General features: G+C 36.8%; 2 protein-coding genes across 3 annotated transcripts; one reads left to right on the top strand and one right to left on the bottom strand.

The window, feature by feature from the left end:
- Positions 1-35: 35 nt before the first annotated feature.
- NDUFB1 (NADH:ubiquinone oxidoreductase subunit B1) lies at positions 36-1,977 on the bottom strand. Its single transcript, XM_040557228.1, has 2 exons — positions 1,838-1,977; positions 36-359 (listed from the first exon to the last, which is right to left on the bottom strand). Exons 1-2 carry the CDS (start codon positions 1,975-1,977, stop codon positions 323-325), a joined length of 177 nt encoding a protein of 58 aa, XP_040413162.1. The 3' UTR covers positions 36-322.
- On the top strand, positions 1,899-24,147 carry CPSF2 (cleavage and polyadenylation specific factor 2). Of its 2 annotated transcripts, XM_040557221.1 has the most exons (16): positions 1,899-1,982; positions 2,800-2,881; positions 3,390-3,575; positions 4,739-4,898; positions 4,990-5,095; positions 6,655-6,784; positions 7,589-7,704; positions 8,274-8,461; positions 8,874-9,164; positions 10,281-10,381; positions 10,683-10,883; positions 11,562-11,714; positions 12,861-13,086; positions 14,936-15,235; positions 16,167-16,301; positions 16,407-24,147. In XM_040557221.1, exons 1-16 carry the CDS (start codon positions 1,976-1,978, stop codon positions 16,497-16,499), a joined length of 2,475 nt encoding a protein of 824 aa, XP_040413155.1. In that variant the 5' UTR covers positions 1,899-1,975; the 3' UTR covers positions 16,500-24,147. The 2 variants fall into 2 exon arrangements, with proteins under 2 accessions (XP_040413155.1, XP_040413156.1); XM_040557222.1 differs by lacking the exon at positions 1,899-1,982 and having other exon boundaries at positions 2,806-3,027.
- Positions 24,148-26,027: the final 1,880 nt, after the last annotated feature.

Here is a 26,027-nt window from a genome sequence, read left to right as displayed (position 1 = left end):
AACTTCCACACCGTACAGATTAATAACACCGTAACTGACTTTTGCATAGTTTTTTTTCTTTATTACATCCTCTTTTTCCAGAGTATGACTTACAACGACAAAAGTTTCTCAACAGTTATGGACTTCCTGGACGCAAATTAGTCATATAATTAAATCATCTTCCAAAAAGTACGACTGAAAATTAAACTAGCAGTGATGGATTGCAGGTGTTCTTTTCTGTAGCTTTATATAGTCTTAAGATGAAAACTGTAATTGTATTCTTTCAATGCTCGAGATAAGATAATTAATCAAGTGAAAATATTTCTCATTTCATCAACAGTCTTTATTTCCATGTTGTTTCTTCACCAGGCTTCAACTCTCTGTGTGGGAAGAAAAACAGAAAAGAGACTACAATTAGGATGATTTTTGTAGAATAATTCCTATTATATATATAAATTATTCTAGAATACCTTGATTTTGAAAGTTATCTTAAATTTTTAGAGGTTTTTGTAATATGCAGAAATAACAGCTAAATGTCACCAGCAATTGTGAAGTGCTCATGTAACAGTGGCACAAACTGTATCATCTTACTTTCTTACTCAGAACTAATCTAGGTGACACCAGAGTTTAAAAAAAAATCCACCTGCAAACTGGTAACATTCCTATGATGAGTCCATGCTATGCAGCATGATTTTTATTTCTGTTATTTGCTTAACCCCATGGTGTAATGTAAAATTAAACTGATACAGATGATGCACTGCATTAAGTTATCTAAATTCTCCCTGAGAAATTTGCCAGCAAGCTCAAACTGATTACTGTATATAATCATACCTTTAAGTGAAGATACAGATTGCCAACATAAACATTTGTGTTAATTTAAAAAATGATTACTTTTAATTACAAATTTACACAAGCATTGAGTTAATAAGTGCTGTGATAATTTTAAATTTAGGACAGAAGCTTCCTATTATCCACTGAAAATTAAAATTCAATGACTGTTTCCCACTGAAGTTTCAGAGAAAAAATAATGGTTTCCATATTTCATGACTAAGAACTGGCCAGCAGTTACTAATTAACAAGCTTTGGACAGGCAAAGATTTTTCTACTAAAGTGTATATACCTTGTTTTTCCAATTACTTGATTTCAGATCAATAATTAGTTAACTAAAAACTAATTAGGAGCTGGAAAAGATCATTTTCCATTTTAAATTGACAAACATTAAGATGCAAGATACTCATTCTTCCACCTGTAGAATCTTCAAGGACTTGGAGAGTAGGTAAATTCATACCCAGAGAAAATACTTCCCTAACTTGCTAGTTAGTTCTTTATGCACTTTATAACTCTGCTTCCCCCAGTTAACAAAATAACATTAAATGCATGTTACATACACACTCCCACACGTTTTCTCCTGGCCTATAAATCCCCCCCAAACCCTTTTAGATATTTTCCTTGGAAATACGTTTCACAGTTAAGTTTGAAGTGGTATTTTTACTACAATCCTTCAAGATTTCTTTTTATTAGTGGTATTTAAGAACAACAGTGCTAGCCACTAACAATGCTATACTAAGATTTAGTTAATGCCATGCCATGATAACTACACTGTGAATGGCAAAGTATAATGGAAGCAAATTGTTAAGTTTTATTCTTTTAAGATGACTTTTTCCTAACACCGTAAGTTTGTTATTCATCTGTGTTTACTTTTTATTTTGATCTCATATAGTGCATCCTTCTACTAAGTTTCTTTAGACTCTACTATATATACTATACTTAAGACTCTAACAACAAACAGAGAAGCATTTTAAGTCTACTTGGCAAAATAACTGAATGTATGTATTTAAAAGGCATAACTAAAGCAGACCTTCTATATAATAAGCTCTTGTTTCGGAAGGTTGACAGTTTTTCATCGTTCATTCTGTCCAAATAGCATCCAATCACGAATCCTAAGGGAACGAGGATGTGAACCCAGTGATCACGCACAACTTGGGCGAAATTCACCATGGCTGCTAGAAAGAAAAGAGTAACAGGTTAAGAGCTGCTAATAAATCTGTAAGTGGACGCTGTTGCGTACCTGGAATATTTAATTACACTTACTAGGATCCCACCATAGAACAATAGATATGTGGCCCACTAATAGATATGTGGGCCATGAAATACTTTCTATGAGATACATTTCGTTCTCTGATACATACAGAAGTTTCTTAGAAATAATCCTAACCAACTCTTGGCCCTAGCAAATAGGATTTTATCCTAAAATGGGAGAGGAACACCTCTTCTCAAATATTACCGGTGAAACAGTCGCATTTAACCCATCAATTTAAATCTAATCATACAGAAGTTTGCTGCTCTGCAGACCATCAGAAGTGCATTTATAACACAGAATCCTACAGATGCGCGCTTTATTACCATTAACCGGACATATGGGAACTGACAGGTGAAGAAAACGGGTCGTTTGTAAAAACACATTGCGCGAATTTCGCCGGCCTCCCCACACCACAAACTCCCAGCCTCGCTGGACCTTTTATGAGACACCGAAGAAATTTATGACCCGTTCCACAGCCCTGGGGAGGGGAGGGGGGACAAGACTACGACGACCCCCCCCCGCCCCTTCCCCTCACAGCCCGCCCGCCCGCCATTACCGCTCCTCGCCGCCGCCGGGCCCCGCGCAGCGGCCGCACCAAGGGCAACGGGCGGCGCGAGCAGGCCGGGAGAGCCCACCGGCAGCACGGGGAGCGGGGGGAGCCTCCTTCACCCCCCATCGGCCCGGCGGTGGTGCCGCCCGTTCCCCTTCCACCTTCCCTCCCCCTTGTCCCCGCCCCTCACAAGATGGCTGCCGGCGGCGCCGGGGAGGGAGGTGGAGGTGGGGGCGCGCCCCGCGGGGCCTGAGGGCGGCCGGAGCCTCGAGGTAGCGGCGGCGGCGCGGGGGGCACCGCTGCGGGGTGTCCCCTCGCCGGGGGCGGCGGGCTCGGCCCGCTGCCGGGTGGCCAAGGGCTCCAGTGCTCCGAGCCGGGCTCCTCCTCCTCTTCCTCTTCTTCCTCCTCTTCTTCCCCGGTGAGCCCCGGCGGTGAGGCGCGGCCCCGGTGCGGGGCTCCCCTCACACCTTGGGGGGCCGCAGCCCCGGAGGTGCGGTGCTGGTCCCTGCGCTGGTTCTAGTGATCGCTTATTTTATTTTTAAGATATATTTCTAATAAACTTCGAAGCTCTGTCTAACAACAAAAGACCCGTAAGGATCAAAAGTTGATATCTGAAAGTTAGGGGTTGGCATCTAGCAGCTTTATTGAACAATATTCACCACCATTTTCGTGCTTGTTCTCAGAAGTTAAGAGAGAGAAATCTAAGGAAAGGGAGGGAGATCTAAATAAATACACTTCTCCTTTGGATTACTTAATAAAATGTTTTCTTCTCCAATTCAGATTAGTTCCTTCTGAAATCAAACACTTGGACAGAAAAATGACATCGATTATCAAGCTGACCACGCTTTCAGGGGTGCAGGAGGAATCTGCCCTGTGCTATCTATTGCAAGTAGATGAATTCCGTTTTCTTTTGGACTGTGGCTGGGATGAAAACTTTTCTATGGACATTATTGACTCCCTAAGGAAGTAAGTAGCTTACACGCTTTAAATAGGTCTTCTCTTTTTCTGAAAGTTTTCAAAATGCCAATCATTGGTATCTATATTGTGATGTTATATCCAAAGTTGTTCTTACTTGCTCAAAATATGCCTTATCTGAAGGGTGCTACTAAAGGATACTACTAAACATCTCTAGTAAATTTTTTTTAGTCTAACGAGTAACCTCAATTAACTGTAGTTCTCAAACTATTCAGTTTGTTTTGGTTTGGATGTTTTGTTTTGTGTTTTAACATACACTCTGCTCTGTATCAAGTTTATGGGAGGCTGACCTTGGCTCTAAAATAATTTAGGATGTTTAACTAAGTTTTAAATGAAAGAGGCCTTATTGTATAGAGGGTGAAGATAAAGTGGTTCAACTCTTGCCTCATATTTCAAGTTTAACGAACTGTCAGTCTGGAAAATGGCTTCTGTTAGTATCCCAGCCCTGTCAAGAAATCAACTTGTCCAGACTTTAATACTGAACTCTCACATGTTTACAGTGAGGAGCTTTCCTGATGCATAAGTTGATTGCTGGTAAAAGACTGAAACATAAGAATTCTGTGAAACACAAAACATCCTGTGCTTTTACTTATGACTTTTTGAAGTAAAATCAAAATTTATGTACCACTTTTCTTGAATTATAACTTGACTGTTTCAATTTGAAAAAAAAAAAAAAAAACACAACAAAACATTTTGATTTGATTCTTATCAATATAAAGATTATTGACTCTTGGATTCTGTTACTTGCTTCTTCTCATGTGAAGAAAAGTTGTAGTCTGCTTTAGGTTTTTAGATATATAAACCTGCCTGCACCAAAAAAACTTTCGACTCTTCAGTTAATGAACTTTCTGGTGTCAGAGTAAATGTTAAGGTCTTTCTAATCAAGAATTTAATGTGAAACTTTTTAAAGTTCATACATGACCCAGGCCTTGAAGTTACGTTTTCAGAACTCACTTGTGTATTTAAGTTCTAATATTACTTGAGAATGTTTGGAAATATCTCCAACTTTTAATTAAGTTTTTTAAACCTGGAAGGATTTGAATTTTCTTGTTTGGCATTCAGATTGCGCAGTTGTTCTCAAAATAGTCATGGTCAGAACTGTATAATACCATTCAGAACTCTTTTCACCAACTTCTGTTGTCCTTCCTTTGTAGACATGTACACCAGGTTGATGCTGTTCTCCTTTCTCATCCTGACCCTCTACACCTTGGTGCTCTCCCATATGCAGTTGGAAAAATGGGGTTGAATTGTGCCATTTATGCAACTATTCCTGTATATAAAATGGGACAGATGTTTATGTATGACCTCTATCAGGTATATTTAAGTTCATACTTTAATACACAACGTTGTTGGTAAGGTAGATGGCTCAAGTTTTTGAACATTCTGTGCTTCTTATTTGTTTTAGTCCCGCCATAATACTGAAGATTTCACACTCTTTACGTTGGATGATGTAGATGCAGCCTTTGATAAGATACAACAGCTCAAGTTTTCTCAGATTGTGAACTTGAAAGGTAAAGTTGTTCTGTAAGGAACAGTTTTGATAAACTGCTTCTAGTGACTCTGTTACTTTCATTAACAGTTAAGGTAACTTTTTAAAAGGGGTATGTCTATGAAAGTTAAGCATTTTTGCAGGTCTGAATTCAGTAACACCATGCCAGTCTATATCAGCTGAACACATGGCATTAGTAATTGTATATGGTAGTGGGTAGAACTTCCATTTAATGAGGAGGAGGCTATGCCAAAGCATATTTAGGCACTAGTTTCTCCTTTTTTTTTTTGTAACTTTCTTGGTGTTTATTCACATCTCTAAAAAATAGTTACTCATACCTCAGAGCTCCTCAGTAACCAGTAACACAAAAGCAAGTTTTCCAGAGAACAAATAACGTGCAGATACTAAGTTTTAGCATGTGAATGGTTTAACGAGGTCTTTGCAGACTCTGAATGATACTCAGTGTAGCTTATTGCTAGGAACTGTGGCGTACAGATAATCAGCATCTTTTCACTGTTGCTGAATTCAAAGATCAGAATGAAATGGAAATGCTGTTCTTGCACAGACATACATAAGCTGATCACCGGCAGCTTGTCTCTGAGATGCTGTATCTTCCAGCTCCTCAATGCTGCTTGCTGAAATTCTTGCCCTGTAATTTGGCATCCCATGTCCATTTTGCTTTTCCATTCTTGAAAGGCTGCTGATGCTTTTTCAAGGTATTTGTAGCAAGGATATATCTGTGCTACCAACTTTTACATCTGGTAAGCGTTTTAGTGAAAAACTGTATCAAAACACCTTACTTTTTTCATATTTAATGGAAGTGACTTGAAGTTTTGATGGATGCATCTAAGAAGATAATGCATGTTCTAATCATTATTAAAGTTGTGCAGTCGTGCAGTTCTAGGTGGTGTCATGGATCAAAGACAATGAATAACGGTCATGGTTGCTCTAGTTCTACTCTGACAAAGACCAAGGCTAGCGTGAGTGACAAGAAGCAGCCATGCATTTAAAAAAGTAAGAAAAGCGGCTTGTAGCGCTGAAAAGATCGGTCATCCCTGACTGTAGCACATAGACATCTTTCCTTGGAATTCTTTCACTTGCATGTTTGTTGTTCTGGCAAATTTCTGTTTTTTGTAGCTTACATTTTTTTTCCTAAGCACTTAGACAGTGAATGATACAGTAAGTATTTTGTGTTGCAGCAGAGAGGGGTGTGCCTTTCACCAGCTTACTTGCTTTCCTGGGATGTATTTGTTATGTAACTTGCTGCTGTTTAGGTCTGTAGTTATAGCAGCTTGGCAATGCTACTGAGTACTGGTGGGAGGCGGCGTGAAGAAGTGCTCTTCACTTTAGTTTCTTTTTCTGGAGACAGAGTAGAAATGAATTGCAAGAAGTGTAACATCATGAAGTTACTGGTTAGATGGCAAGGAGAGAGATGCTACTGATTTTCACACTTCATTTGATTTTTTTCCAAGTAACAGTTTTGGAGTTATTTTTTTACTTTTTATTTAGAGTAATGGATTTTAGTACATGTGATGTACCTAAAATATTGAGAGGTTTTTAAAAGATGGTTCTTTTTTGTAGGCAAAGGACATGGTCTGTCAATCACACCATTGCCAGCTGGTCACATGATAGGAGGCACAATTTGGAAGATTGTCAAAGATGGAGAGGAAGAAATTGTTTATGCAGTTGATTTTAACCACAAGAGGGAGATGTAAGTTCAACGTAGCTATTTCTTGGATGTGTTAGGTGTGCATCATTTTGTGTAATAAATAGGTATGGAAGTAACAGTGCTTTTCCGTACATAAGACCACTAATTTCACATGCGTTCAGATGAATTGATTTGAAAGAAAGACAAGAAAATAAACATTGAAATAAGATATTTTTTCACATTAATATTCATTAATATGTTTTGTATTATGCATCAAGCCAAATTTAATAATTAAAACATAGAATCATAGAATATCCCGAGTTGGAAGGGACGCACAAAAATGATTGAGTCCAACTCCTGGCTCCACACAGGACCTTCCAAAAATTAAACCACATTTTGAAGAGCATTGTCCAGATACTTCTTGAACCCTGGCAGGCTGGGTGCTCTGACCACATCTCTGGGGAACCTGTTCCAGGCTCTAATTTAGGTCTGTTCCAGGTATAATTAAAGTTATACGAAAGAGGCTTTTGGGGAATGAGAAGAGAAGAAGGTAGAAAAATGAAACTAATAGAAACTGCCTTTGTTCTTACTAATAATCAATTGTAGGTATTAAATATAATTTATGCTGTGTGTCAACCGCCTCAAAATTACTTGTACATTAGGACTTTGAATCTTTTTAAACATCCTCTTATTCTTGGTCTAAAGTCTTTTCTTTAAGAAGCTCTTTGATTTGTTTATATGTGATATAATAGTTTTCTATTGTTGAGGAGTTTGACTTCTGTACACGTAAAAATCTGGAAGCTAGCTGTCTTATTTTGTCTTGTGAAATGGAAATGCAGAAAGTGAGTTTTGGCCTTTTTTCCTCAGCCATCTGAATGGATGTTCTTTGGAAATGTTGAGCAGGCCTTCATTGCTTATTACAGATTCATTTAATGCTACTTATGTACAACCCAGGAGGAAGCAACGGGATGAGCAGCTACTGAGTATGTATTCTGTTTTGGGGTTCAAGATAGCAGTAACAGGTTTTATTACCACTGTAAATTGTTTTCCTGTAAGATGCTCACCAGTATCTAAATTAAGAATCTTTATTAAAACTTAACAAATTTTGAATTAGTCTTTCTTGATGGTACTGATCCTGTAGGTAAAACATTTTCCTAAAAACAAAGAATTGTATCCTATATAAAACTGAAAATGGTGTATTTTATCCAGTATCATCTGATTTCTTAAGGAATTTTTGAATGACCTTCAGTAATGCAATCTTTTTTTTTTTGTTAAGCTCCATTCTACAGATTGTATTTATTTATTTTAAAAAGTAATATCAAGGCAGTGGGATCTTCAGAGCTACCAAGAAATGTCCAACTCCTTTTAATTTAATTGGAAACGTAGTTTTGATTCTGTCTTGAAGTTCAATTTATTTCAGAGTTCAATTTGTTTTTAACTAATGACTGTCGGTGTGATACAGGAGGGGAAGAAAACAAAACACCACCCCACAAACACCCTACTTGTAGTTTAAAGTGTAAGCATTTTTTTGTTTTGTTTTAATTCTTTTTAGCTAATGTTTTGGAGACGTTACGAGGTGATGGAAATGTATTAATAGCTGTGGATACAGCAGGCAGAGTTCTGGAACTTGCTCAGCTTCTTGATCAGATCTGGAGAACAAAAGATGCAGGATTAGGAGTCTACTCGCTAGCACTTCTGAATAATGTCAGCTACAATGTAGTGGAGTTCTCTAAATCACAGGTTTGGTTTGTTTTCATTTTAAAATGCAGTTGTGAAGAGGATAACAGGATGTATATTCAAGAGCTTTTTTTTCCCAACAGTGTTTAAAAAGAAAGCCAAAGACTGGGTGTTACCTTATTCTAGAGTTGGTATTTCTCTCTCAAATGTTTTGATCAAGTGACAGTGTCTAGTCATGGCTACTGCTCTGCTTCTTGATACTCGTTTCTACTTTCTTTTTAATTACAAGACTTGTCTGTATAGAGTATAGCTATTAAAAAGTACTCGTTTCTGTGGTGTTTACACTCAGCATTATTTCTATACACACTGAGAAAGCTTGATGTAATCACACATATTTCAACCCTGTACTTACTGTCAGGTTTGTACATTTTTACATTTTTTCCTGTTAATAATTTTTTCTTAATATATATTTTAGGTTGAATGGATGAGTGATAAGTTGATGAGGTGCTTTGAAGACAAGCGAAACAATCCTTTCCAATTCCGCCATCTCTCCTTATGTCATAGTCTTTCTGATCTGGCTCGAGTGCCTAGTCCAAAAGTTGTTCTTGCCAGTCAACCTGATTTAGAGTGTGGGTTTTCAAGAGATCTTTTCATTCAGTGGTGCCAGGATTCCAAAAACTCTATAATTTTAACTTACCGCACTACACCTGGAACATTAGCACGATTCCTGATTGATAATCCTTCTGAGAAAGTCATAGATATTGAGGTAAGAATTTGTCCATTTATCTAAAAGTTTTTGTTGTGGGCCATCTGGCGGAGTATAAGCAAAACTGAATTTAGTGTTTTTTTTGACTGCTGAAAATGCTTCTAGTGGTGGAAGGAAATCTGAAATAAGTATATTGCATATATAACACGTTAAGGATAAATTTACATAAAAATAGATCTTACATTAGGAAATGCAAATTGTTTTTCAGTGGTGTGGTAGAATTAATACTTCACAGAGATGAGCATGAAGTTGCTTTTAAATATTTATCGTTAAACAACACTTCTTATGTCTTTTTTATTATTAAAAAGAAATCTGTTTACGGTTTAGATGCAGATCACAGTATGCTATGTATTATTCTTGCTGGAAATGAGTTTGGTTTGGGATGAGGGGAGAATCGAGTCAAATCAGTGTAGTATATCTCACCAGAATTAAAAAGATAAGTGAGATTTAGGAATTAAAAGAATACAATTAATTGTTAGTCATGTTTTCAAATTATTTTCAAGTAGTATACCTGTGTCTACTCTCTGGTAAATGCTGGCAATTTACAGGAGTCCCCTGTGGTCGCAGTGATAACTTCAATCCTGATGATGCACCCTGCTTTTAGTTTAGTTTGGATTGGAAATGTTCAATTACAGTATTAGACTTATTTCTAGATTTCTGCGTTATCCAATGCAACCTATATTCTAATTTGCTCTGTGGAAAACAAGAAACAAAACTTGGTGTTGCATTGACTACTAGTATAGCATTTTGCAAGGTTCTCTTTTTGTTAGTTACACAAAGGTCAAAAAAACCTTGCTCATTATAGAGTATTTGCATTCAGTTATTGAAGAGAGGTGTTTCCTGAAGATGTTTTAAGGAATTTTTATAAAGCTAATTGATTTTCGTACCTTAGAAATGTTTTTCTGTTAAAGTAGTCTCTGCTAATTGATAACATTATCATGATGTTGCCATGTTAAGGTGCCACACATTTACATATTCTTGTTCTGTATGTGACAAACAAGTTGCATTTGCCCTTGGTACTTAAATATAAATGTTATCTTACCAGCAGCGTGTAGGAGAAATACTAAGATCATGTCAGCTACTCACAGTAATGTCAATTTTTATTCTATCTCTAAGTTGAGAAGACGTGTCAAGTTGGAAGGAAAAGAACTTGAAGAATACCTAGAAAAGGAGAAACTAAAGAAAGAAGCGGCTAAAAAGTTAGAACAGTCTAAAGAGTAAGTATGTGGGCTGTTGCATTCTGCTGTTATTGTTAGAGTTGATATTTGTGTGATCAGCTTGATGCGTCAACTGTTTACAGGGATAAATGAAAATCGTGGTTTTGGTAGGCTTGTCTGAGGGCATTGAGGAGTCAGAAATGGTTGTCTTTAATCTGTCGTTAAGATTGATCTGTTTCATCTGCTGTTTGTGAACAACTTCTCAGATGCATAAACTGTCCTTGACCTTAGTCAATGTGTTTATGTAATTCTAAACCTGAATTAAAAAGAAAATGCTGTTCTTCTTGGAATGCCATTTCAGGGCAGATATCGATTCCAGTGATGAGAGTGATGCCGAAGAAGATATTGATCAGCCAACTGTACATAAGACCAAACATGATTTGATGATGAAGGGTGAAGGTAGCCGGAAAGGAAGCTTCTTCAAACAAGCAAAGAAATCTTATCCAATGTTTCCAGCCCCTGAAGAAAGAATTAAATGGGATGAATATGGCGAGATTATCAAGTATGTAGAGAAAGCAGTGATAGTGCCTAGTAACATGTAACAGCTATGAAATAGTTCAAAAATAGAAGTAATAAAAATAAAAACCAGTGTTCTCTCCGTTGCTACACTGTTATACGCTGTCCTAAACACAGTAACATTTGAATGGCTTCTGTAAAACAGTTTGTGCTAAGTTTCACAGGAAGCTTCTGATAAGGATCGAGGCTGCAGAGCACTGATTCTTGGCATGAGCTTACATCTCTTAGGTTGTGTTTTCACAACTTTTTTTTTTTGCTTTTATTTTTATGAGAGAAGATTAAATTTTTTTGAACCTGACATTTTTTCTACTTTAAATGACACATAATTTTCGTAAATTTACTATGACAGGAAGGAGCATCTTTCAACCTAGGAAAATCTAGCAATATTTGTACTACTTGTGTGAGGACTACATGCTAGAAACCCTCAACTTGCTAATGTTCTGGAAGGTATCAAACGGGTGTTTTTTTTGAGTTATGAAGGTGATATTTTCCAAACGAGCTCTGTTCACATGTGAAAATATTGAAGGCAAGTGTAATAGAACTGTTAGCACTAACGATTCTAAAAGAAGTCAGTAGTTATAATGAGGATTACTTCTTTCTATACTATGTAGGGCTTTGCAGTTACTATAAGACTATTAAAAACAAAATGCCTTTCATCCTTTAGACCTGAAGATTTTCTGGTTCCAGAACTTCAGGCAACGGAAGAAGAAAAAAGCAAATTAGAGTCTGGTTTGACAAATGGAGAGGAGCCTATGGACCAGGATTTATCAGATGTTCCCACCAAATGTATTTCAGCAACAGAATCCATGGAAATTAAGTGAGTGGTTTGTTCTGATTTTTGGTAACTTCATAGCTAGGGAGGGTACTGTTCAGAAGGCCAATGCATTGTAACCAGCATTCAGCTGTTTTGCCTTCTTTCCAGAACTATTTGTTCCAGCTAACAAATTTTTTTTTCCTAACTGAGAAGAGAAAAAACAAAATATTTGAAGTGATTGGGTTTTTTACATTGTGACAGTAGGCAGTGGCTACGTTTATTTCTCATGCAAGAGAAAGAACAAGAGGGTCTTTTGTAGAAGTGCTAATAGGAAATGTATGCCAATGTGGTATCAGCTGTTAATAGTGCCTAAATTTCATACTCTGTTTTGCTTTGAATTCTGCTTGTTACCTGTTTTGATATGAAGGGATAATTGGAGAATTCCAGTACTACATGTGTCTCCTGAGTCTGTCCTCCAAAGTCTCTGATGCTAGAGGATTCTTTGGAGCTACTAAGTGTGTGCTGATATTGTTGCTTGTAGGGAAGGAGTGTGTTGTGGGCAGCTCCGCAAAATTCATTATTGAAAAATGTTGTGTACTGAATTGTATGCAGCTGTGTACGTATCCAGTGAGTCTTCAGCTTTATGAGCCTTAGTCCATGCTATTAGAATAGTGGCACGGTATTGTGCAAATTGGGTAAAAGGCTAGTTTGGAATTAAGAAAGTGGGATAGGATTCTCTTTTCTTCTCCAGAGTAATCACAATTAGCTTTTTACTAGTCTTTCTGGGAGCATGGTACAGAATCTTACAGCTCTTACTCTTAAGAAATATGCACTTTGGTTCGTATGTGAGGAGAAGTGTAAAAGGAAGAGCAAATGATACAACAGTTTGTCAGCACAGATAAGCAAGTGTGTATGTATATTTTGCTAACAAGGATTGAACTTATTCACGTACTCTTAAGTCATGTTTTGATAACTATGTAAGTGAATTTTGGGAATTTATAGTGTTACATATATGTATGTGCTGATATTTGGCAATTCTTTATTTTACTGATCCATAAAACAGCTTGTGCTGACAGCTTTTTTGATGTAGAATATTTTAAAAGTATTTTTCATTTTTTAAATCAAAATTTTTGATCAAACTTTGAGTGCTTCAAAATATTTTCTTTAAACTTAAAATCTGTTATTCTTCTTTTTTTTAATTCAAACTAGAGCTAGGGTTACATACATTGACTATGAAGGACGCTCAGATGGAGACTCAATTAAAAAAATTATTAACCAAATGAAACCAAGACAATTGATCATTGTCCATGGACCACCTGAAGCCAGCCAGGACCTTGCAGAATGTTGCAGAGCTTTCGGTGGAAAAGACATTAAAGTTTACATGCCAAAACTACATGAAACTGTAGATGCAACCAGTGAAACTCATATTTATCAGGTAAGCTACAGGATTTTGTTATTTGTGTAAGTATTGTCAACTGTAATAAAGCTGTACTGGCAGGCTTTCTTATTTGGCCCTCTTTTTTTGGGAGAGGAGATGCAAAAAGCTACATATCTGTACACTTGATTTTGACACTGGCAGCTTTTTTCTGTCTTATGGGTACTCATTCTCCTCATGCTCAAATGAATTTTGCTCCTAAGTGCTTAAAACAAAACTTGAGTGTGAGATCAGTCCACTTTTGCCTGTAGTGCAGAAAGCAAAGTTTATGTCCATGAGAACATCAGTTTGCTTTAGTCTTAGTGGACTCATTGTGCCTTTATTTAAGGTGCCACTGTATGCTACAACTGCTTGCAACTCAGAATTCTTTCTCTAATCTCAAGAGGAGACTTAGCAAAGAAGAAAAAAAAAAGTATGAGACCCTTTGTACCCAAATAGTACTTGGGAATAAACAAGTACAGTCAGGAGCAAGTTAATGTTAAAGAAATTATTTAAAAGGTACCTCTGCTTACCACCACCTCTTTTCTCCTCACAAAAAAAAAAAAAAAAAAAAAGTGAGGTAATGGTAAAATGTTGCACTTTCTTTAATATATTGCATTTAGTTTTCATCGTTAAACTCAAAATGAGAAAACTTGGATAATCTGTGTGAAGCATATGAAAATTTCATATGGTCCTGATGGAAATTTTGAAGTTGTTCAGGGGAAAGCATCTCACGTGCAGTTTAGGTATTAAGTCTTTTATGCCTTCTGTCCTTTTAAAGTTAATAGAAAAACATCAGTAGAATTGTTGAAAGAGGTGTTTTTGCTACATTACAGAGAAAAGTCTGTTACCCGTGGAAGCAGAAAGCTCCAGTTACTCAAAATTAATGTTTGGAGATTCTTAAAACAGCAGTGTTTTCTGTTTTTTTTTGTTTGTTTGTTTTTTTAAAAAGCTGTGAGGATTGCTAGTGTGAAAGAAATGAGATTTCTGATTTTTCACAAAATATTTATCTGCATAAAAATTTAATAGCTCCATATTTTGTTTCAGTTTTATTTTATAAGGGGGTAGTTCAGTCTTCAAAGATTTAAATTTTTTGTTTTCAATTGGAAGCTGTCTGAACCAATGAAGTACATTGGAGACATTGAGTTAGAAAATAAATGGGAGCGGAATGTTGGAAACCTAATGTCTTTTGGGTGAATTGTGTTGCAGATAGTTAATTAGTTGCAATTTCATTTGTACAGTTGCAGCCTGGATTCTGCTATTGTGATCCTGCACAATCTCATGGGGATAGCAGTCTTTCAGAGTAGGGTTTTAATGAGTTCGAGTCCTGGAATGTGCCAGAGAAATCAGGGTAATGTTTTGGTCACTTAGTCTGATATTTACAACATCCCCTCTTGCAATAAAATATCATTTATCATTTTTTTTTAAAGAAGGTTGAAGTTTGGAGCTGCAGCTTAGTAACCTGAATATAGCTGTGTAAATTTTCCATAGATTTACTAAGGCCAACTGAAGAATCCCTTGGCCACAAAAAAATTCTGGTGTTTTAAAAGGCAATGATTGTTCCTGCCATAAATTTAACTTGTTTGCAGTCATATAAGTTTCTTATTTTAATCAAGAAAAACAAAGGTATTGTTCTTCGCTTTTTTTTTTTTTTTTTTAAGTTGACTGCTGATACCAAGTTTATACGAACTGTTTTTTAAGTATTGAATGTCTTGCCTTAGAGATACCGATTTCTTTCTCTCTCCAAAAGACTATGAGTCAAACCTGTGCAGAAAGATGGTGAAAGGGAAACTGCTAATTTTGGAAAGTTGAAGTAAGAACTGTGTGTTTTCCATCAAACCAACAGTACTTTTATTTTTGTGCAACCCAGGTCAGGTTAAAAGATTCTCTTGTCAGCTCCCTTCAGTTCTGTAAAGCCAAGGATGCTGAGTTGGCTTGGATAGATGGTGTCCTGGACATGCGAGTTTCAAAAGTGGATACTGGAGTTATTTTGGAAGAGGGAGAGCTGAGGGAAGATGAAGACTTAGAGATGCAAGTGGATATGCCTTCTTCGGACTCTAGTGTCATTGCACAACAAAAGGCCATGAAAAGCCTCTTCGGTGACGATGATAAGGAGATGTGTGAGGAGAGTGAGATCATTCCTACTTTGGAACCTCTGCCACCTCATGAGGTATAGGAACTTCCCTGATTTCTTTCTAGTACTTAGAGGTTAATAACTGTGATCTTATTCAAATGAAAGTCTAACTGAAACTGGTGTTTCATGTTTGGTTTTCTCTTAGTTAAGCCTGCTACTGTTCCTTCAGATTTTAAGCTTTTCAGCAAGGATGATCTGTTGCATTCACAAATAGTGCCTAGCATACAGTTACCAACTATTTGTGAATGAGATCGTAATGTTTCGTATTTGTAGTTAGTACTTGTGGATTTGTAAATCGGTTATTTAGTCACTCTTGGGTCTTGTTCTGTTTTGTTGATGCTATAGGAATTACTTCATATACTTAAGTAGAAATATATGTCTTGGAAATTCATATACCTCTGCCTTTAGTAGTGATCTGAGTTCATTAATTTAATCTTTTCTTTACCTTATTCTTTACTCTGAAATGAAAATAATTGCTTATGTGAATAGATGTTGTTTCATTTTTCAGTGAATGATTTAAAATAACTCCTAATCCTAGAATTACATCTTAAGATACTGTTGTACAACCCTAAATGTAGTCTGTTTCACGAGCTAGATAAATGTGGAGACAACTCTAAAGTCTCTTCATACTTCGGTGACAGTTGTCATGGATCTGTAGTGATCGGCAGTGCAGCTTACTGCATCTCTGTCCCTGGTCGTAACATGTCATGGAAGATAACTTCAAGGGCAGTTTTGTCTGCAATATGTGAATGCAGAAAGAAATCATTTTTTTACTTGACAGGTAATTTCTATGCTTTCCCGTCCTGGAAACATCTTGCTGCAAGTAGACGGAAATAGAACCTTCTCAATCATAGTCCCCCAGCCTGTCCATAGGCCATGCTGTTGCCAACGCAATGCTGAGGAGATATTTGGAAAAATGGAAGACAACAAGTAGCAGGAGTATTAAAATTTTGTGTGTTGTTTAAAGGTTCTTGGACACCAGTCTGTGTTTATGAATGAGCCAAGACTATCTGACTTCAAGCAAGTTCTCTTGCGAGAAGGTATACAAGCTGAATTTGTAGGAGGAGTGCTTGTCTGCAACAATCTGGTGGCTGTTCGCAGGGTAGGTGTTCTGTGTCTTAAACTCTTTGGTAAATAATATTCTAAATGAAAATTAAATGTCTTGTTAGTGTAAAGATAATAAACTGAAACATATCTTTTGTTTCAGACTGAAACAGGGCGCATTGGATTGGAAGGCTGTCTCTGTCAAGACTTCTATAGAATAAGAGACCTTTTATACAAGCAATATGCTATTGTCTAAAGGAGGTTCTGCAAAGGTGTTTTTACTTGAACATGTAAAGATGATGAGGAATTCTCTGTTTTGACTTTTTGTAGTTTTCTAATTTATACAAGGGAGAAGTAATTCATAAAGAACAGTTAACTATCCTGAACATGTAAATAACTGCTACTGTCACTCTTCATAAACTTGTTGGTACATTCCATGTTCCTGACTCTCAAACTGTTATGACTTGCCATCTCCTACGTAACACATTATAAATGAGTTTATGGCTATGAACTGTTTCTCAGGAAAGGTTCACATTGACAGGACGTGTTATGGTTTGATAGATTCCCTGCCAAAGAGTACAAAGTCATTCTTCTATTCTAAAATAAGATTAAATATGGAAGTGGTTTTTGTCCTTTTTGGAAGAGGCTTGAGTCCTTTTTTTGTTTGTTTGTTTTAAATGGAGTTTAGTTACGTTTTTAATAGCCCACTTAAAGTTGACTACCTAAATGTTCCCCCAGTGTTCATCTGGCCGTGTCTTAATGTTGTTGCTGTCTGCTCTTACTTGTTTGTTCCAGTACAGCATTTCATATTCTATATGAAGTATTAATCTGCAGGATCAAAAAATTGCTTTGAACAGGTACATTAAGAAGACTGGAGAAAATTGTCAGGCAGCTTAAAATCTAGTGATTGTGTGCTTCAGAGTAACTTCTGTACAAACTTATTGAATTTGTAATTTCTCGCTTTGCAGAGTTATGCCAAGTATAAAATCTTTTGAGTTCTGATTTTAATACTTTCAAAGACTAAGGTCTTTATCTATGCATCGCTGTTTGTTCAGAGTGCCGTGAACCAAGTTCAAGAAGATCCTTTATCTGGAGATCTGAGTTCATGGGATGTATTTAATGCTTTTGTGCCACGTTTCATACTATTGCACGTTTTGACAACGGGATTTATTGTAGCTGTTGATGCTGGAAATTGTCCTTACTTTTTAGATGAAGATGAGTACAATTTTGTGTGGCTTAATTTCTCAGAAATTAATTTATGCATACAAATGGCCTCTTGAGAGTTCCTTTAATTCCATTTTCTCCCATCTGTGAACCACCAGTTTTGGCAGTGGAGGGTTGCCTTCTTGTTTTTACATAAAACGGCCAAGTCATATGTGCTCTCTGTGTATATGTTTAAATAAAATCTTTTGACAAAGTGGCAAAAAAAAAATAGCCCCGTGGGCTATTAATGGTAAGAATTTACCTTGCAATTCATTTTTGACTAATAGTTTATCTGATCTACAGATGATTTATACTGTTTAAAATAGTAACTTGAAATTGAAGTCCATGCTTAACAAAACAAAATAGAAAAAAAAATCAACTAAGCTGCTAGAACTAGATACAAAAAATGTAAAACACTGGAAAATGTAATGCAAAATGAGAATGTGTTTTGTTACATGCAAAAATCTTGGCTACTAATGACTAAACAGCTCAACCCTTCTTTGGCAACAGTATATAAAAGGTTTATTTTCTATTACATTGACAACCAGAACTTCTTAGAAATGCTCTGGTTTTGTAGCTGTTTTGGCGCAGTACTGTGTAAATCTATATGATACTGGGTGCTTGCTGGTGAATACTATTGTATTACTGTTGTTGATACTAATGAACTTTTATAAAGTGCATTCCCTTTTACGTAATTGTATTGGCCTTAGAACTTTTAACTTGGAGGCTTGGGGAGGGCAGAGATCACATAAGGGTGGTATGGAATATCGAAATAAAATTTTAAAGCCTTTAGGAAATCAAATTAAAAATATGCTGTTCTTAAGAAAGAGGCAAAGACAAGACAGCATGATCACAAAACTTTCTATCTTTTTTTCGTAACTTATTGTTTCAAATTCAGTTAAGTTTAACAAATGTTCATGTTATCAATTACTAAATCCCCGTGTGTCCTGTTAAAGGACAAAGTAGTGTCATCACTAAAGAATAAAGCTCAAGTATGAACAAAGCAGCTAAGTTTACTTCATTAGTCTATTCTGCTTGAAATAGTCTGGCATGAAATGAGACCTAGGAAGCTGATGCGCAGGGCAACAGTAGTTGTCTGAGCTCTGGGACAGGAAGGCTGGATTTGTGGGCTGGTGAGAGGGAGGAAGTGGAGTACAGGACATCTGTAGTAACATCACAGGCTGCAGCCACGCTGTGAGGCAGGCGTGTGCCTTGGCTACACATTCCTTACTTGTAAGCACTGTGGAACCAGAACAAATTCATGTGAATGCTACCTAGTCTGCTGTCAGCTTTCTGATAGATTATTATTATTTTGTTGTTTTAAACTGTGATTTGTTTTAAACAAGAATTGAACTTCTCTGTCTAATTTTCAGTTACCAGTCTGGTTCTTGCTTGTATCTGAAATGAGATTCATTTCCGCTCACATCCAAAAAATGTTGGTGCTGCTATGGGCTGTAAGCTTTGTTTTTGACTTCTGCATTTTCTCCATAACAGCTACAATTTAATAGGGAGTACTATTCCTTACGTTTCTCTCTTGTGCTTGAGGGCAAGAATATTAACTTCAAGTCAAACCTAGCTTTGGTACTTATGACCATTTAAAAAATACTTCCTTCCAAGGGTCTTGAATAATTCAGATTCCAAAGGTGTGCTGACACACAGGAAAGCCTGACACTTGCTGTACGCCACCATTAAATTGTGTAGTATTTGTGGGTAAATCTTAACTTTTATATGCTCTTCTTCCTGTTCCTGTACTACCTTTTAATTGCAGTCAAGCACTGCTTATTTTGGAATAAACAAGCAAGGAGATGCCCTACAACCCCATTCCCTCCCCCCAAGTAATTGTTGTAGATGGTTCTATCCCAAAACACATTTTGCAGAATCAAGATTGCTTTAATAAGGCATGCCACGTATTAGTATTTCAGTTGGGAAAGTGGAGTGTGTTGCTGGGGGAAAACGCTGCAACTACTAAAACTTTCAGAGACTTCAGCAAAAGAAATTTTATTGTAATGATCTGAAAAAATGCACAGTATTCTGTTTCATGGCTGTTACATGTTTTTGTAGCTTTAAAAAGGCGGTGGTGATGAAGATGATCAACAGGTCGGCTATCCAGTAAACAGGATTTTAGGTCTTGCTCTGAAAACTGTGTAAGGAACTGATGGTAGTTCCATATGCGTTGAAATTTATTTTTTAAAACACTTTATTTTTAAAAATATTTCAAATAGTTTTAGAACTTATCCTCTGAGACCTTCTGATTGTTATGACTCAAGGAGCAAAACATGCATCAGTAATATTCACTTGGTAAAAGCAACTTGCTGTCGCATGCCTTTTTTGCTGTAAATACAGAACAAGATAGATAGCTAAGTCAATGTGAGCAGTACTAGTCTTAAAAAAATGAAATACTTTTGAGCTCTGAAATACTTGCTTAATATAGAAGGAAAATAGAGAAGCAATATTCTAAATATCTGTTAATTGACAAGTATTTTTTCTTACCTGTAGATAGAATGTGAAAGTTTGATAAATATGGGAGGTATGAGAGAACTATATTGTTTCATGCAGTGCGCTATAAATTATATTCTCCTTGATAGGTTATATATTACCACTGTGATACAAAGTAAAATAAATTACAGCATTTCTGAGTGGAACTTCCAATAAGCCATGGATCTGTTTTCCTTTCCTTGAGAAGAAGGATCCGTAGAAGCTCAAAACGTTATGAAGAAGCTAGTTCAGCATTTGAGCTGTAAGCAGTAATAACCTGCCTGTTGTTGTATAATCCTCTTAGGTGATGCAAGCTGGATCTGTGGTTCAGCAGCTGAATGATAATGAGCTAAGCATCTGCCAAAAAGTATAGTCTGTCACTGCAGGCTGGTATTCACAAATTTTAATAATGAGCACATAGTTGATTTCAATAGTATACTTGTTTTCTCAGATATTACTCATTTTCAGTGCAAGTTTTCTGAAATGCTGCAAGCCTGTCCAAAAGGTATTTCCGAGGGAGTTCTAAACAAATTTGGAAAGATGGTAGTTTCAGTTAAAAAACAAAAACAAAACAACAACAAAAAAACACGTTTCTGTGCAACGCAGCCCAAGGTTGACATCAGTACCCTAAAATTGGCTTTGGAGAATTACAGAAGGAAATCAAAGGGGAGGGTTTCTCATGTGGTAATGTGGCTATGGTGCCCTCGCTGATACTTAAGATGAAGTAAAGAAAGCCTTATATTTATTGTCAAATATCGATGGCATAACTTTTGCAGCAAAGTAACTATTCCATCTCCAATGTGGAAAGGATTTTTTTTAGATACGACCACAATTATTCTCTTTGTGGCTAATCAGTTTTATAGAAATATTCCAGGTGTCAATTACAAAGACAACTTTAAAACACAGATATTAATTGAGAGCTCTTGGAGCGTTCAGTTTCTCATGGATGATGTCTTCGTTGGTACCTTCTCAGAGTTGTCATTTAACTCAGTTGGCCTTTCTGCGAGGAGCCTGGAGTAGTTGTCTCACCAGTTCTAAACCATAAAATTGTGGCACCCAGCACAATGCCATCCTTGACTGGTTTATAGCTATGTAAATCAGAACAAAAACATGATCTAGTGAGAGCCACCTTAAGTCACTGAAAATGAGTTCCTGCTAAGAAAAAATGTTTAATAGCTGAAAGCTATTTTTTTATTAGGGTTTGTTTAAAGTTGTTGTTTTATGGAATGCCATTGCAGTTATTCTAATCTGCGGAAACTGCTGCTTCTTCTCATGATGTCTCTAGTTTAGTAGGAAGAACAATCAGCTGCAGGAGTTCCTAGTCAGGTATCAGCAATAATATTTTCCGTGAAAAATATTTCACAGTAATTGCTTCAAAGTTGATCTTTTTCTTTCCCCCTTCTAAACCAACCAGATAAGCTCTATAGCATGCTCATCTCAGTGTTACTTGCAGTGTTTCTCAGAAATAATTCTGAAGAAGGGTGGGTAATTTCTTGTTATCTTTAGTAATACTCAAATGGTTTAGAAAAATTGCACAAAGGATTTTGAAGGATTTTTGAAAGAAATTGAATGTAGGTAGAACTTGGTCGTCCCTAGCACTCAGTAATTGTCACCTGTTTCATCTCTCTATCAGTTAGGATGCAGTGGTAGAAACAAGCTTTTAAGGGTCACTTTCTGATGACATTGTACAAAAAGCTATTCAAGTTTAAAAAAAAAAAACACAGTCTAGCTAACTGGTCTGTTACAGATGCTTCAGGATGTGAACCTGAAAATGTCTTCGTGATGTAGATTCTCTCAAAAAAGTGGGAGGTAGGACATATGACAATGTTGCCACCTATTTTGCAATTTTATCACATGCCTGGGGCAACGGTTGTAGTTTATCCAAGTAATTATTTTTATTAGGACAATATTGGCATCTTCTCCTGTTTCCAAGGAATGTGTTAAGCTGCTGGGGGAAGGGGAACCCCGAGCATGATGTGATCAATACTTGATACGTTATTGGCAGGTGCTATGCAAGCCATAATAATGAACAATTTCGTAAAAATCAGTGGGGAATTATTTTTTTTTTGCCATTTTGCTGCTCCTGAAGAAGCAGCACAGCTGGCAGAGCATATTGCCCGTCACCATGCCAGGCTTGGCACTTGAAAGTCCGCCAGATCGCTTTGTGCTGTTGTGCTAGCCACGGAGCGATTGGCAGTGTGCAACGGCACAAAGATAATAGGCATTTCATTTTTTGCCCTGTGTAGGATCACAAGAGTTAATAGTGCATTTCAAGAGAGTCCGGTCTACTTTGTGAACCTAGTAGGTACTTGCATTGCATTACCTGCTTAGGCTAGCCTCTGTGCTGCAGGAATCTATAGAGAAATTCTGGTTTTGATGTATCCTGGTAAAATTTCTGTTAGTATCAAAGTTTGGAGTCACTCTGTATAGCTAGCTTTTCATGTTTTATGTAATTTTGTTATGCTTCAGTATTTCTTTCATAATCTCCCTGATTTTACTAATGCACAATATTGCAAATGCAGTATAAAACTAGTCAACAGACTTTAAATCATTTGTGTATCTCTAAACCTCTTATGCTGATTAAAAGTGTTAAGGCTATTAGTATTTTTTATGTAACTGGGTCTAAATTTAGTTTGTTAGAGTCAAAAACCACTCTGGTTTTGCAAGCCATGATCCTAATCTGCTTCCTGGGGAGTTGATGGCAACAGTTCTTCAGTTCAGCTTTTGTGTTTGTGAATCGATGACTTGAGCAGTTAACATCGTGTTTATCAAAGAAATTCATAGCGACTTTTCATAGTTCTCATTTCTCTTCCAGAAGTGTCAAAATACTACTTTTGTTCTTGTATGAAATGGCATTTTAATTACTTCTGGTACTGTTTTCATTAGTTCTCGATGTTTTTGAAATGTGGTCTGAGTTACGATGTGCCCATACGCTACTGCTTCGTCCCTGGGAGGAGGGGACTGCTGAAATTTCAGCTTGTGTTAAATTCTTCTGGTTCTTGGTCAGAGCAAAGAAAACAAAATGCTATACTGGAAAAAGTAGAAATCATGTATAGTCCATACCTCCCAAACCCAATAACTGTAAAATATCAGAATGGCAGCCTCATGCTCTGAAACTATACTTGTTTGTTCATTCTGTGCAGCCCGTTTGCACTGTTTTAACAACTTAATTATAATTTGATTGCTTTTTACATAATGCCATCATAAATTAATGACCTTATTTCCTTTAATATTGTGCGTTGTCTTTGCTCAGTCAAGATCTGTGGTACTAATTGCAAGTTCTATGTCTATGAGGAATCGCTGTAAAAAGCTAGCTTAAAAAAAATAAATCTGACTGCATTGGTAATTGAGGTATTAGACTATATAGTGAAGCAAATGGTCAGCTTTGTGTTCGAGGCAACCATCAGAAAGATTGAATATTTGACTAGTGGTCTTGCTGCTAATTATATATAAAAGTGCCTTTAAGCTCGTATACAGAAATGAGTAATTTACATAATTGTTTTTAACACAAAATTCAAACTTATTTCTTTAATGCTTGTGTGTATGATATCAGAAACAGCTAGAGGCAGCACCGTGTAAGCTGTATATACAAGAGTTAATAATCGTATATCTAACAGTACACAACTTGAGTGCTTCACACTTCTGGTAATTTTACTCCTACATTTGCAAGACTATTCAGCCAATTGTTTTTTAAGAAAGAAATAGCTTCCAAATTATATAGTTATTTCTTTGATCTGTGAATGGAATTTTTCTTTGGCTGTCAGAACGTGTGCTCTAACAATTTTGAAATTGTTTTGAAATAAGCCTCCTAGCTACTGGGGGAATAGTTTTTCCTTAAAGTTGAGCAGCTTAAAGAAACTAAGCGTCTCCTTGAGACTGGGGAAGGATATCTGCCTTGGTGTTCTTGGTTTGGAAGTAAGTTATAGATGGAGTGAACAAAGAGCCCTAGACAGTGTAGAAGGTAAGGAAGAATGTCTAAAACTAATGACTTTTCAAGGGAGATGATGTTCTGCTTTGCTTGAGAGGGTTATGAATATCTTGCCAATTCTTATCTATAAATTAGGCATGGGTTTAAGATTTGGGAGGAGAGACTTTTACTGGCAGATCTTTCAGTTTCTGCAAGCCTGTCAGGTCAGGAGACGAGAATGGTGTATATGTTTTCCTTCAAGATAAGATTAGGTTAGAATTATAACCAGCGTCAGAAAGAGTTAGACCTATTCATGAATTAAAATGCAGGGTCTGCAGGTCCAGGTTTGATGGCTGCAAATGGTTTGTGAAATGTACTGAGCTGGGTGGTTTGGCTTAATTTGATTTATAGTTTAGATTATAGGTAAGGGCAGGATTAGGGGCATCAGGTTGCAAATCTGATTTTTGTACAGTCTCTTATGGTCAGAGAAGCTGGAATGATGCCTGATATTGGTGAATACAAATGATAAAGAGCACTGAAGGCAAATCCTGGGTGTTCTTGGCAACCTACGCATTACCAACTGATACTGGGTTGGCACCAACAATGAGGAGTTACAAGGCACTAATTTCTTGTCCATTCATGAATGTTTAATATATGTGACACTCCATTCACTGTCACTGATCAAAGCATTAGTCAGTAAATTTTTGATTAAGTAACTGTGTGATTTGTTGGACTAAGATATTTACTCCCGTATCTGCTGCAGATGCTTTTTTCATTAACTCTTGATAATAGCATTCTGTCACTTAGTAATTCATTAGGTTGTTCAATCACTTGCAGCGTGATTAAAAATTCCCCCTAATTCCAGATTTCATATATAGTTGAGTTCCTAAATACTAAAAAATACTGAAAAAAATTCCTCATATTGAGTGACTTTTCATGATGATGATCAGCCTTTTTTGAAAATCCTTCAGCTTTCTAAATTTGTTAAAAACAATACTGATTTCTTTAATGTATGCTTCTGTAAACATTAATTTCTTCTTGGAAGTGTTCTGCTGTATTTTCTGTGTATTGAAGCTCTAAAAGGGTAGACACATGGGTATTGCACTTTGGAAGTCTGCTGTATACTTATGTTTGTGCAAATGTAAAATCTCTCTCCTATCATCACTGCATCACACATCTTACAGCACAGAGCTTTGACTTCCTTTCTGTCACTGATGAGAACTCTAAAGTACAGTGCTGGTTATGTTATTTGGAAAACTGTCAAGTGAGCTGCTTGTCTGTGATTCCAAGATCTCTTTTGTCATTGCCTAGCTAATTCATAGCCCTGAAGGTGGTGACTAGCCCATGACTCTGCGTGAACAGGTAAGAACTGCTGAGCAAGGCATCTTTAATGTCTAGTATGGTTGGACAAGTCTGCACCAGCAGAATGGTGTGCTTCAAGGAAGACATGAGGGAAAAGAGGGAACTGCTGAAGATGGGCAGATTCCAGTTTGATTGTCTAATTATGCTTATGTAGAATGTGCAAAAGAATTATTTTCTGGATCATCAGATTTACTCTATTTGTGATTTGTTTGTAACAGTGTAATTATCTCCTCCAGCACAGAGCGTTTTCTGTGTTGCATCTGTACAAGTCTTCTACTCTTTGATCTGCTACAGTGCTCGGGAGAAGAGAAATTACTCTTTTACTAACACAGGTATGTCATTTAGTTGAATAGGAGCCTAGTGTTCCTATGCTACCTATGGAAACTGGAGAGTGTGTTTCAGAACATAAGAACCTGAGATCTTTGCTCTGTATCCACTGGGTTTCTTGCACCAGGTCTCCTGCGATCTTTGCACATTTCTCCCCCTTTAGGAGTGTGTGTTCACTGGTGGGATACAATGGATGGGTGGTGGTCTTAAATGCTTTTGTATAGTAGAGGGACTAAGTTGAGAGAAGAGTATATTAAAGCAGTATGCTTTATTTTTTTTTATATCCCAGTTTACAAGCCCATATATTCTGATTTTGTCAGGCACCTCAGTGGATATTTGCAGGAAGCTGAGCAGCTACCCAAGACTTCTGTAAAGTTTTTTACTCAACAAATGATGCTTTGTTGTTTCTGCTTTACTAGGCTTTTCAGCTTGTGGAAATGGCAGTTCTGAAATCAGATGTAAATTAGGATGTATAGACTCGATAGCTCGGAGGGCTTGGTGGTTATCTCC

The sequence above is a fragment of the Cygnus olor genome, chromosome 5 (assembly GCF_009769625.2).
Source record: "Cygnus olor isolate bCygOlo1 chromosome 5, bCygOlo1.pri.v2, whole genome shotgun sequence".
Taxonomy (NCBI): domain Eukaryota; kingdom Metazoa; phylum Chordata; class Aves; order Anseriformes; family Anatidae; genus Cygnus; species Cygnus olor.
This window is presented reverse-complemented; position numbering and strand designations above follow the sequence as displayed.

Coding starts and splice junctions, on each gene's coding strand:
- CPSF2 (XM_040557221.1), top strand. Junction 2,882..3,389: donor AGGGCGGCCGGAGCCTCGAG/GTAGCGGCGGCG, acceptor TCTCCAATTCAG/ATTAGTTCCTTCTGAAATCA. Junction 11,715..12,860: donor ACAGAATCCATGGAAATTAA/GTGAGTGGTTTG, acceptor AATTCAAACTAG/AGCTAGGGTTACATACATTG.
- NDUFB1 (XM_040557228.1), bottom strand. CDS start 1,977: ATGGTGAATTTCGCCCAAGTTGTGCGTGATCACTGGGTTCACATCCTC. Junction 360..1,837: donor AAGAGCTTATTATATAGAAG/GTCTGCTTTAGT, acceptor CTTCCCACACAG/AGAGTTGAAGCCTGGTGAAG.